The following is a 12,272-nucleotide window of genomic DNA, read 5'->3' as shown; positions in this document are numbered from 1 at the left end:
CTATAAAAACCTACGCATTTAAAAAGATTTACGAATGGAACTGCTTTCAGAAGAAAGAGACAAGCAAAGATGATTGCTTCCTATCATTTGAAAACCAAACCAAACCAACCTACCTTCAAAACAACAAAACAAAAGAAATCACACACATACACACACGCACACACATACAGACGTGTGTGCATGCGCACACACACACACACACAAAACAACTTGTGAAATGAACTTAAAAATCAAGAAACATTAGTGAAGACACGTTAGGGAATTACTGACAATATGTCTCTAGTGGTTCAAAAACACTTTCATGTATTTTTTTTTTCCAAAAGGAAATGCTTTAAAAAATCAACAATGGCACTTCTGACTTCTAAGCACTTAGGACCAAGAGCTGTCAGCAATTTGCTGTGTCACATGGAACAGGCGGCGGGTGACAGCCTCCTGTGCCCTCCACTTACATCAGAGGTTCCAGAGATTTGGGCTTAATGAAGATGGCAATGGGATAGAGCTGGGCAACTTGTAACCGCTTGATAGCATTTCCTGACACGTCAAGTATACAGTGTTTGCCCTGGTAGGAAGAGAAGAAAAATATGGAGTTAATCCAGAAAGAATGATCATAATCCAACCAAACCAAACAAACAAACAAAACAAAAAGTAAGTATGTTTTCAAAGAAGGTAAGGGATACTGAATTTCTAATGGTTGAAAAAGGATCACTGCAAAGCATAAATAAAAGTTGATATTCAGGGTCATCACTGATTGCTTTTGATAACTCATCTTTATTATTCCCTTACTAAGTGCCTGCCACTGCAATAGAGATTTTACATGTGTTACCTCAGCTTAATTTTCTTAAATATCTGATGTTTTGCAAAAGAAGACGTGTAGCCTTATGTAATATGATTGGGTCCACACTCATGAAGCTCATAAACCATCTCTGAAGATAACTGTCAACAAGAAATCTCCAAATCTACAAGATAGGTATTACCAGCCACATTTGACGGAAGATAAGGCTTAGAAACAATAAGTAACTTGCTCAAAGTCTCAGTGCTAAAAGAACTCAAACCCAAGTCTCGAGCACTGACAGAAGTGTTGGTTGGAATAAGTAGCTACCTCACTGTCTCACCCTGACCAATGTTAAGTCTGGAGGAATGGTAATCATGTGAACTTGGAACAATTCCATAAATACTTGCTGAGTGCTTATATGTATCCTGCCCTGGATATGCTCAGTCCAGTATAGCTAAGGACAGACACAAAAGAGTTACCTTCAGTATTATGTCTTTAAATTTCTTGTTTGTTACATGAAAACTCTATTACATATAGCACACCTCATTTAACTGGGCTTCCACTGCAGTGAGTGCTCAGAGCAAGGAGTTGCTTTATAAAGTATTTCGGGAAAAGTAGGATACATTTGGCAAACATCATATTCTAACTCCCAGAGAGAAATGGCCTCATTACCCTGAGGCCAGAAGAACTTTAGAAAAGAAGAGAAAAAGCATTTTGTACAGATGGGAACAGTGCTAAATCAATAACAGGGGATTACAAACTTTCTATAATACCGAATGAAAACGAAGAGACTGTAGTGAATACTTGGGCTCTTACAGGAGAAACATAATAAGATGGTTCAAACCCTATATCACTTAAGCAATAAATTCCAAGTTTGCTCTCTGTGAAATGCAACAGCTAAACAAAATGTTTAAATGCTGTTTGATTATTCACTGGCCAGAACATTTCAAGTTAACAAAGGTTATATTTACATGTACAAAGAGAAGAATAGATGCAATCATCCAGGAAACTGATTAGAAACACATGATATAGCTCAAAGAACCTAACTTTTGAGAGAAAGGAAGAGATGCACCTTACTGTATTCTCACATAGACATTAAAATTTCTTGTTTATTTTTTACCAGGACATCAAAAGGCTATGTTAAATCACAACAAATCAACCTAACAAATATTAATTATGTAACAAATGGGATTGGCTCCTAACTCTTTTCTTTTCTCCCATGAAATTGGTCCTCCGTGTTGACAGTAAATTAGGATCTCTCTATAGGCAGATCTTAGAGCCACACTCATGTGCCTTCCTATCCTGTTCTCTCTTGAACATTCTCTTCTTTTCCATGTCCTTGAAATTATCAATGGGAAGGAAATGGCAGTATTCACACCTCTTCTAAGTTGGAATTTCTGCCAGCTGTAGGCTAGGCCCTAGCCCTCTTCATCTATCTACCCCTTCACTATGAGTGTCCCAGGTTTTCAGGGAGATAAAATGTAACTCTTTCAAACAAAAAGAATTGAGGACACTGATTTAAACAACCAAGAATAATAAAGCTTCCTTAATAAATTCAATGTTGTTTACTGCGGCCAAAGATAAGTGAGTCAAGGACAAAGTCAATCTCCATAAACTTCAAGCTGTTAATTGCCTTTAGGTTTATAACCCCCTCCTCCCCATGAGTCAGCCAGCATACCTTACTGAGATTAGAACAAAGATTAATGACCTTGCTCTAAAGTCATTCTCTGCTTAGAGGTCTTAAAACGAATATTTAATCAAAATTTACAACTGCAATCAGGAAAGAGTAATGACCAAAAATGCAGTTTGCCACCTGGAACCTTCTTTAGGGGAGGTATGAGATGATTGGGGGACATACCCTTTCTGCTACGAATCTCACAGACTGCACACTCGTTCCGTATAAGTTGTCATTGTACTGGCCAGCTTCTATAAACTTGTGCTCTTGGATATCTTTCTCCATTTGTTCTCTGGAAATGACAAAGTGATAGTCTCTGCCATCCACCTCATAGTCACGCTTTGGCCTCGTAGTATCTTTATAAAAGAAAAACAATAAAATTAAGGTAATTTATATTCATAAACAGCCTTTACACCTATTTTCTTCCCCACACCCTCAACATAGATATACAAAAATATGTAATATGGAGGACCATGACATAGTAACAGGTACCCGTTACCTGTTAGCCTCCCACTGTAAGCAACTACAAAACTAGACAAAGTGTATGGAACAGCCATTGTCGGGCATCAGATGACAGGCAGCCCAGGGCTGTGACCTTGAGACTGGAGAAACACACAAGGGGAACTCTACATTCACTCCACTTCCATTTCCAAGTGGAGGGTCTAGAGGTTATTTAGTGCTAGGAGACACTAGAGTTCAGTCAGAACTGAGTATTTGGTTGAGAACATGGAAAGGCTACAATTTAACATTATTTAATTTAATTAATTTTTTTTTTTTAGAGAGGGAGGCAGGGGCAGGGGCAGGTTCCATGCCCAGCAAGGAGCCCAATGTGGGGCTGGAACTCACAACTCTGAGATGATGACCTGAGCCAAATTCAGGAGTCAGACACTTAACTGACTGAGTGGAAATGCTACAATTTAGAAGGTTACTCTACATTTATTCTAGACCCACCTTCACAAAGTGTAAAACCAAGTCAGAACTGAAGAAACTGATTTGCCAGTAAATTATTATCAGCCAGAACAAAAACATAATATTCTATACAGAAAGGTAACCAAATCCAGACTCTCAATAACATAGTGTCACAATGTCCAGTACACAATAAAAGATTATGGGACAAACAATTAAGCAAGAAAATATGTCAGGAGGAAAAAAAAGGACAAACAGTAAAAATATATTCAGGGATTTGGAAGATGTGAAATGAGATCATCACAGTTTAGGTGGGACTAAAAGTCATCAATTCTAACCATGGTTAGAGGTGACTGAAGTTCTTAGTAAGAAGAGAAGGGAAAACAATCCTATCAATATAAATAAAAGATGTTAAAATATTTCCAATCTTTGACTCAGATATTTTCTTCCTAGGAATCTATCTTAAAAATTATCAAAGCTTCAGATAAAGTTTTATCTTAAAGATAATCATTATATTAATTTATAAATTATAAATAATAATTATCACATAATTATAATTATATTTTAATTATAATTTGTAAGAGTGAAAAGGAGAGACAACCCAAAATACCCATAAATGAGGAATGATTATGATGTAATAATCATTTAAAATATTTACATAAAATCTTAAATAATGTTAAGCCAAAAAAATTGTATATATCCAATATGTACCAATCAGAGGAGAAATAGGTGAAACTCTATGAAAATATTAACAATGATGTTTTCTCTGGATACTCTGAAAGTCTGTATATTTTTAATTTTCTCGCTTAAATTTCTTTTTAGCATTTCCCAGGTTTTGTGCAATGAGCATATATTGAATATCATAAAATAGTGCTATTAATTAAAACAAAAGAAAGCATGCAAGGTGGAGGGGAAAGTGGGAGTGGTCATTAAGGACTGTCTGGGTTTTTTTCTTTCCAAAGTGGAGGGACGCACTGGAGGCTGCTATGCATGGAGTAGGGTTTGACTTGATCATTTCTGTCTGGAGTCTTTCTCAAGATAGGCTCTTTGGCAGGATCTCTTCCCAGAGTTCTTGCTGGGAATAGTTTCATGAGATACAGCAATCACTCTAGCTCCCCTCTGTCTCCGTACTTGCACACACTCGACTGCTACTCTTAGGTATTCTGGGTGACATCTGCGGTGCTGAAATATAAGAGACACTTCAAAGCATAAAGCTTCAAAAATGTACAGTGAGAAAGAAATATTTGTTGGGATAGATTTAAGAGTTCAATTATCTAATAAATTGAAATTCCCTCTGTGTGTGTGTGGGGGGGGGGATCTGTATAAACACACACACACTCACACAGAAGCATTTATGTGATGCTGTGGGAGTAGGGGTGAATGGGTAGGTGTGGTGTGCATGGGACACAGAGCAGATAGACTCTGATGGGACTATACTCAGTGGGACCAGGAGACCCAATGATCCTCCATCAGGACAAGAAAGCAGATTAAAATCTGGGATGGCCTAGAGGGTAGATGAAAGTTTTACACGTCTTCTTGTCTTCACCCCTCATATCCTGGCACTGTTATCACCCATGGAGAAGGCTGTTTTGTTTTGGGATTGACACGTGGCCCTAAGTCATCCTGAGATGATTTTAATACATGGCTTTGTCTCTGATCTCTCATATTCTATGGGAAAAGATGCTTCAGTGGCATTTCAATCCATTTATAAGAACATACTGATGCCTATCAATAATTCTATGCTATTTTAAAGGCTATGGGAGTTACAGGATGACAGGATTCACCCTGCCTTCTGGGGGATCACAGTCAGTTTGGAGGATGTATTATACTCACTAAATAGAGAATACACAGCAGCACAGATGAGAAGTGTTAAGCAGAGAAAATTAAGATGCTTTCAGATTAAAAAAAAGATGTTCAGATACCAGGAAACGGATAGTATCCAAATCACTGAAGACACCACTGAGGAACAGAATTACACTTTATCATTTCAAAGGAGGGGAGCCTTTCTTCCAGCACAAAGAGAAATGATACTTACGAGGCACACAGGAGCCAAATTTGTCAGGGAATTCAGATATCAAGTCGTCATTGATCCGATCCTTCATGGGGCCCAGGATAATCACTGGCCGGGTATAGTTTACTGCAGAGAAGGAAGGGGAGATGCAAATGAGGGGAAAGACGTGAACAGGACTGCACAACTGCTCTGCATAGGTGAGTCTTAAGGCGAAATTACCAAACAGAACTGCTAAGGGCATTACTTCATTGGCTAAGTTGCCCACAAAGCCTGGCAGGAGAAATTGGTGTTTTAACACTAGGTATGTTGGCTGTGCCTACTTTCTGGAATTTTCCAATAGGGAAAAGCAACTGCAGTGTCTGTCAATGAAAAGAAATGTTTGGAGGGGTTTTGCTTACTCTTCGTTTATGCCTACACAATGTCAAAACAACTAACAAATTTAGTCAATTGAGTGGGAGAAAAAAGATTCCAAAGCAGTTGTCTGGCCATTGTTTAGATAATGACTTTAAGAAGTAATTGTTAGTATAATAACACCTTATGTTTTTTATAATTTCTTTTCTTCAGCTCAAAATGCTCTCTATCTCTGCTGGGGTTTTCCCAATTCCTTTGTAACATGAGGGTAGAAGGAACTCTAAAGTCCACTTGGTACAACTCCTCCTCTGATGCTTGAATCGTTCTGCAATATCCTTGTCAATAGCCATTAGCCTCTGTATAAATGCCTCCTAGAAAAAGAAATGGAGCAGCCCAGAGGATGGCCTGTATCTTAGGGCGGGTCTGATAGAAAGCCTTTCTCAATACTCAGCTGACATCAGCCTCCCAGGAGATTTTATCCATTTGTCCTGTAGGTGGGGCTCTGTAGTGATTCAACCGTGCTCCTTCCACTCAGGACCACTCATCTGGAGGGCCGCCTCATCCTCCTGGGAGCCGCCCCTGCCTGTGCTTAGCAGGGAAGTTGTTTGTGCCAAAGAGAGAGCAGGGTCTGGTCTGGGGACAGTGGAGTATTAAGCAGAGTTTATCCTCCTTAGTCCTTCACTCTTCGGCTCCTCTAATGGTGTCACCAGATATGGCCTAGAAATCAGGAACCAGAGCATGCTGGGAAACTTACTTTCCTGCCTTGTGACAGGCTCATAAGAAAGAATGAAGTCTTCTTGCCCTCCTGAGAAGAGAAGAAAAGAAAATTACAGTGAACTAACAACCAGTCATATCCCACAGATCCCAGCTACAAGCCCTGCTCTGAAACACAGGAAGCGGACACAGTTCAGGGTTCATTTTCCTTGCTCTTTCCTTGAATCTTTCCAAAATCCCTCCATCCTCATAAAACTCCAGCACTAGGATGGTATCAGGTTCTCGATGGTTATAACTTAAGTCATGACGAGAGACCAGCTACCTGCAGTTCATCAGGGCAGTGACCTATGAGACTGCCTTCTGTCTGACACTGAGAAGTGGAGCCCCTGTTACTTACACTTAAAATGAAACCATTCAGTTCAAGGAGAGGGCCCATCCAATAGTTTGCTGCCACATCAGTCAGAATTTCTGGACCTTTTATTTCATCTTTTGTTTTATTTCCCAAAGAAGCACATTGTCCAAAAGCAAGCGTCTGCTGGGTTCATTTATGTTACAAAAACTTCATCAGCAGATACCACAGGACACTTGAGATTTTATTCTACTGTTAATTCATCAGGAAAATGCTGGGTCAGTTCAAGAAGATAAAAAATTTGAGGAGGACCCTAAATCACTGATCAGAATTGCTACTAAATCTAGCCTTCCAACTTTGGAAAGAGAACTGAGGAAGACAATGTAGCAAAAGTGTCAGCCCCTCCCATGACATTTACTGCAAGCCTTCTGGTTCACAGGGGCCTCAAGTCAAGTCAATGAACTGGGCATGAGATTAGCCCGATTCAGCTGTGACCCCAGAGGATCTGCTCTTTTCTTTGCATCGGGCCCAGGCCTGACTGTGTTTTGGGAGGGAAATAGTTGAGGGATATTGGAAAGGACTTTCTTTGTGCTGTTCTATAGAGGACTGTTATGGGAGGTAGTATTTCCTGAAACTAAAAGGCAACACAACTGGTTGCTTTATCTGCTCATCCCCCTTGAAAGACATTCCGTCTGCCGATGTGCTCCTCCTTTAGCAGACGGCACCAGGGAAGGCGAGTTAATTTCATAAAAGGAGTTAATAGTTTTGATAATGGCAACTAATTTGGGGAAATTAGGCAATATATGGAGAAAGATGTGAAGTACAGATGTCTTCCCTGGACCCAGGTAGCTGGGGTGTGGTAGGGTGAGAGTGTCTTACTTCTCTCAAGTGTGAGAAATGGCCCCAGGCCAAGTCACATCTCTCCTCCCCCTTATGCAGGCTTACTCTGAGAATGGCACAGCGAGGCTGGGCTACTTCCTCTGGCATGGAGAACGAGCCTTGCTGTTCCTTCTCAGTGACATCTACTCATGGCTGTTCCAAGAATGTTCAGGGACTTCTCTACGTCTGGGGTTTGGTATGTGAGGAGTCAGATTCACAATTGTTGTTGTTTTTTTTTCAATTTGGGAAAATATGATTCCCTTTTAATAAACTAAACAGCTGAAATTTGCAGAGTCTAGGCCAAAAAATAATGAAGGTGATTGAGTGCTAAGACCCACAGTTATCTAAAGCCTGAGATAGGTAGAGGTCATAGGAACTCAGAAGGTAAGCGTAAAAATGGCTGGGGACAAGGTATAGCTTTAGGGCTAGAAACATGGCCGACTAGTACTGTAGTGTTTGTAACTTCACAGGGAAATCTTTATGGACGGCTAATATGTGAGAGGAGAATCCTGAGCACAGGATAACAAAGCTTTTAAACATCAGGAGATACTTATGCCTTTCTACTAGACTGGGGATTCCATGAAGGCGAGGACTGGCTTTCATTTACCATGGTGTCCCCAGTGCTCAACATAGAGAAAAATGTCAATGAATTTGCTTTCTGATTTTAGTGGTAGGAAATGGGATGAGTAATGAGGCCAAAGATAGGTTTTCCTTTGTGTTTCTGTCTGTATGCTTTCATTTTGGGAAGTGTGGTTTTCTCTAAATAAATATAACACGTCATGTTCCCATAGGAATCTTTTTCCAATGTCCTTACAAATCATTCTGATGGGATATTCTAAAGGCAAACCTTAAATAAGATATTCGGTGACAGTAGGTTTCATTTGTGATTCAGAAAACTAGGAAAAAGCAACATAGCTTTGGTTAACTTTGTTGGAGAGTTCTGTAGTTCTTTTGTTCATCCGTTGCTTTTGGGTTTACTTTCTAACTTACAAAGGGCACTGGTTCTTGTTCAGAGCAGGAAGATTGGCAGATCGCAGTGGCAGCATCCTTATGTCAATGCCCTCCCACTTCTAAAGACCCTGTGACAGTCAGGTACTGCATTAGGAGTACCTGACCCGCAGGGGAGCTGTGGTGGATGGGATTATGTCATAGCTGTGATCTTAGCACCTTAAACCAATTTTTCCTTTCATGTTTGGGAATGAAAAGCCCTATGGGTAATGTGAAGGAGACTAAGAGGAGGAGGGGGAAAAAAGCCACAGCAATGAAGGAAAGATAATTCTGTACGGCCGTAAAGGGCTTTCACATCCATTGCTTTCTGTTTTTCACAGTTATTTCTGCTGAGGTAGGTGCTCTGATGACCCCACTTTATAGATGAAGGAGCTGAGGCTCAGAGGTGTTAATGGGGCTTGTTTTCTCAGTCAGGAAGTAGGGGAGTCAAGATTTAAAACCACATCTTTTTTGACTCCTTGTTGAAGAGTTGGCAAGAGACAGAGAATTTCCTGATGAGGCTGGGATGTAGGGGCAGACCTTACCAATGAACAAAGAATGGGTGGCAGAGAGTGGAGCTGAACCCAAGGCAGAGTCAGTGGGTGGCCAGAAGGGGCTCCATCTGTAAACACCAACTGGTTTTATTTTTTTTTAAATGCTGCTGTGTCATCTCTATACAAGAGTCATCCTTAGTAGTTTTTCTATTTTTTGCTCAGGAGGTGTTGGCACTTAGAAATAACAGCTGACAAAAAGGTACAAACTATTACTTGGTCTTGTTTTGGCAAGTGCATGGCTGGAAGTGGGAGAGCAGCAGTGCTGGGTGCAGACAGCTGCAGCTGTGGGAGAGTTAGCGGAGGCCTCTGCCAACAGTCTCCACCAGACCCTTTGTGTCTGAACTGGAAGCAAGTCACAATGGGAGGGTCAGAGGAAGACCCTCCTATGTCCAGATGATAGAGAAAAGCAACTTGGTGTTCTTTAGGAATTTTTGGAAACTAGAAAAGACAGAGGAGGGAAGGGAAGCCCAATGGCAGTACATTTAATGTCCTAAAGGTAGTGTTTAGTGCCTGCATTGGATCATTTTTAAGAAGAAATTAGGTTCTTAGAGGCACAGAATGTTAGCTCTAAGAAAGGGCTTGGAGCTCATGGGGTTCATAGACAGCGAGTATGTGGCACGTGGTGTCACTCCCCCATTCCATGCCCTTGGTGGGCACCAGAGATTGATCACTGCCCACATTACCACTGGGCCTCAACCTGGCCTCGGTACATTTCAGTACAATTCTTCTGGCAGCTATTACCCATCAGTCAGAGCTGGGATCTTGGTTCAAATCTGCTTGCCGTCTGTGCTCTAACTCAAGCTACTCAATATACATAGGACAGGACTGAGGTTCAAAGACGATGAGTGATTTCTTCAAGGTCACATAGTGAATTAGCGTTTCAGTGTCTCCATAGGATGTTCAGAAGATTAAATCAGTTAATGTACATAGAACTCTTAAAACCAGGCTTAGCGCACATTTAATGCTATATAAAGGTTTCTGCTTGTATTGATAGGTGGTATGGAATAGTTGAAATGTACTGGATAAAACATGAGGAGGCTGGTATTACAAACTGTCTGGAAGAGTGAAAACGTAAGGAATTCAGAAGGAAAATATCTCGACTGGTCTTCCAGAGTGCCACCATATTGTGATCTCAGCACCTTAAACAAGCTTTAGCTTCCTCATCTGTAAAATTGAGTGTTAACATGAGACATATCTCACAGTTTTGTTGCAGAAATCAAATAAGAAAATGGATAATGAAAAATTACTTTATAAAGGCTAAAGAACTAGAGAAAATACAAGGGCCAAACTTTAAGACAGTGGAGAAAGGAGAAGAATATGAGCATTACTTTGACAAATTCCAATGGAAAAGTTTTGGGTCTCCTCTTATCAGCACTCAATTCCACTCAGATCGTTCCTTCAAGATCCGTGTTTTGAAACTCTTACTTAACTGATGAACACCAATAGGTTAGAAAGATAATCATCAGTTCCCCAGTACCCATCATGATATAAAGAACTTTGTGAGCTTTGAGGAAGGCAGGTCTCAGCCGCAGAGGTCTGCAGTCTTCATACCTGTATGGTCTATTACTGTGTCCTAATACAAGGACATCTGAACGCTAAGATATAAAAACAACCACAAATACAAGCCTGTACTATACAACTTTGTTGACAGAGAGAAATCTGGAATTAGTCCATAATTAGGATAGTTTTGAGGGGGTATTTTGCATAATTATACAATGTGCACTGTAATTAACTGCATTTTAGCTAGTGCTTGATATAGTTGGACTTTGAAAATTTCTATTTTATAATCTTGAGATGGTGCAGGAAAGGTCTGGGCTGTTTATTAGAAATTGAGGTTTGTGTAAGTGTGTGTGTATCTCAGGAAATGTATGAGGCTTTTAGTTAAGGTGGTCACAACACGCAATTCCAGGATGCAGTGTGAATTGTCCTTCTGGAGCTCGAAGACATAGAGGTCTGGGGCTTTGTTTCTAACCACTGACCATTTTTTAAAGCGCTGTGTCCCAGAGTGGCCATGGAATGGTTCTAAGAGTGAAAAGTAACACCTGGACATCAGTGGGAAAGGGGCCTTTTAGTCTTTGTTTATACTGCTCTTCACAAAACATGAAAGTTTGTCATAATTACAGCAAAACCCAGGAATTCAATAGAAGAATGCAGCCTGTGTTGATTTCAAAATGGCAATTTTCTGGAAACCACGTCTGTTCCAAGTCTCTGGGCCTTTTTTCATGCCACTGCCCTGCCTGGAAAGTTTCTTCCTCAACCTATCTATAGCTGGCACGCACCTCATGTTTCCAAAGCTCAGCTCAAAGGTCGCTTCCTCTCTGAAATCATCTTGGAAGCCTCTACTATTCTTGAACCAGACTTCTACCTTAGAAACTGCTGCACGTTGTGCATTTTTGTTGGTGGTGTTGTTTATTGATATCTCTCCCCACTATGTGTGTGCTGATTTCTAGAATTGGTTGAAATTCATACTGGGTCTCATGGTGCCTTTGAAGAGAGCATGATATATGGTGCATGCTGAATGAATAAAGAAATATTCCTCTATAATTCCTCGTATTTCCATCCTGGGGAAAGAAATATCATTTTTTCCCTCTAAGCTATGACAAGGCTATTTTCACTTTCATTCATTTGTAAAGAAAGCAATCTGAGCGGCTGATTAGTAACCTCAGATGAGACCCCAACCAAGGCTGATTACTGGACTCCACATTTGCTCTCGTTATATCATGGAGTCCAGTTCCAATTTTCCTCTCTCTCATAGATAATTCAAGCTGCTGGCAAGTGTTTCTTTTACTCACTCAGTAAGTATTTGTGTGCATCTACTATTTGATAATGAAGAATTATTGATGCCATCTTAGAGCATCACTACCAAAACCCCTGTAAGCTGCTGAAAGCCTTGGCCTAGTTTTTCTAACTTAATGATTCTGGGAAGAACATTCCTACCCTTGAAAGACAAAAGAGGGGCCTCTAAAAAGGATTTCCAAAGGAAAAGGTGGTTCTTGTATATATTTTCCATAAAAAGAATTGAAAGAACACGGTATGATGTTTCCCTTTTCTATACTTGTGTCTGCAGGATAGAA

The 12,272-nt window shown here is 40.3% G+C and overlaps 1 protein-coding gene across 1 annotated transcript in view; it reads right to left on the bottom strand.

The window, feature by feature from the left end:
• The window catches only part of LOC123856523 (disks large homolog 2), an 812,179-nt gene that overhangs the window by 10,113 nt on the left and 789,794 nt on the right, over nt 1-12,272 (bottom strand). The window contains exons 17-20 of the mRNA XM_064576814.1: nt 6,470-6,520; nt 5,389-5,490; nt 2,631-2,803; nt 450-559 (exon numbers count right to left, since the gene is read on the bottom strand). Of these exons, the coding sequence (XP_064432884.1) occupies nt 450-559; nt 2,631-2,803; nt 5,389-5,490; nt 6,470-6,520 (436 nt within the window). The remainder of the gene's footprint in view (nt 1-449; nt 560-2,630; nt 2,804-5,388; nt 5,491-6,469; nt 6,521-12,272) is intronic.

This window comes from Mirounga angustirostris, unplaced genomic scaffold, assembly GCF_029215605.1.
Source record: "Mirounga angustirostris isolate CCGP_5_RB_7025 unplaced genomic scaffold, mMirAng1.0.hap1 SCAF_13, whole genome shotgun sequence".
Taxonomy (NCBI): domain Eukaryota; kingdom Metazoa; phylum Chordata; class Mammalia; order Carnivora; family Phocidae; genus Mirounga; species Mirounga angustirostris.
The sequence above is the reverse complement of the archived record's forward strand: the minus strand, read 5'-3'. Positions and strand labels throughout refer to the sequence as shown.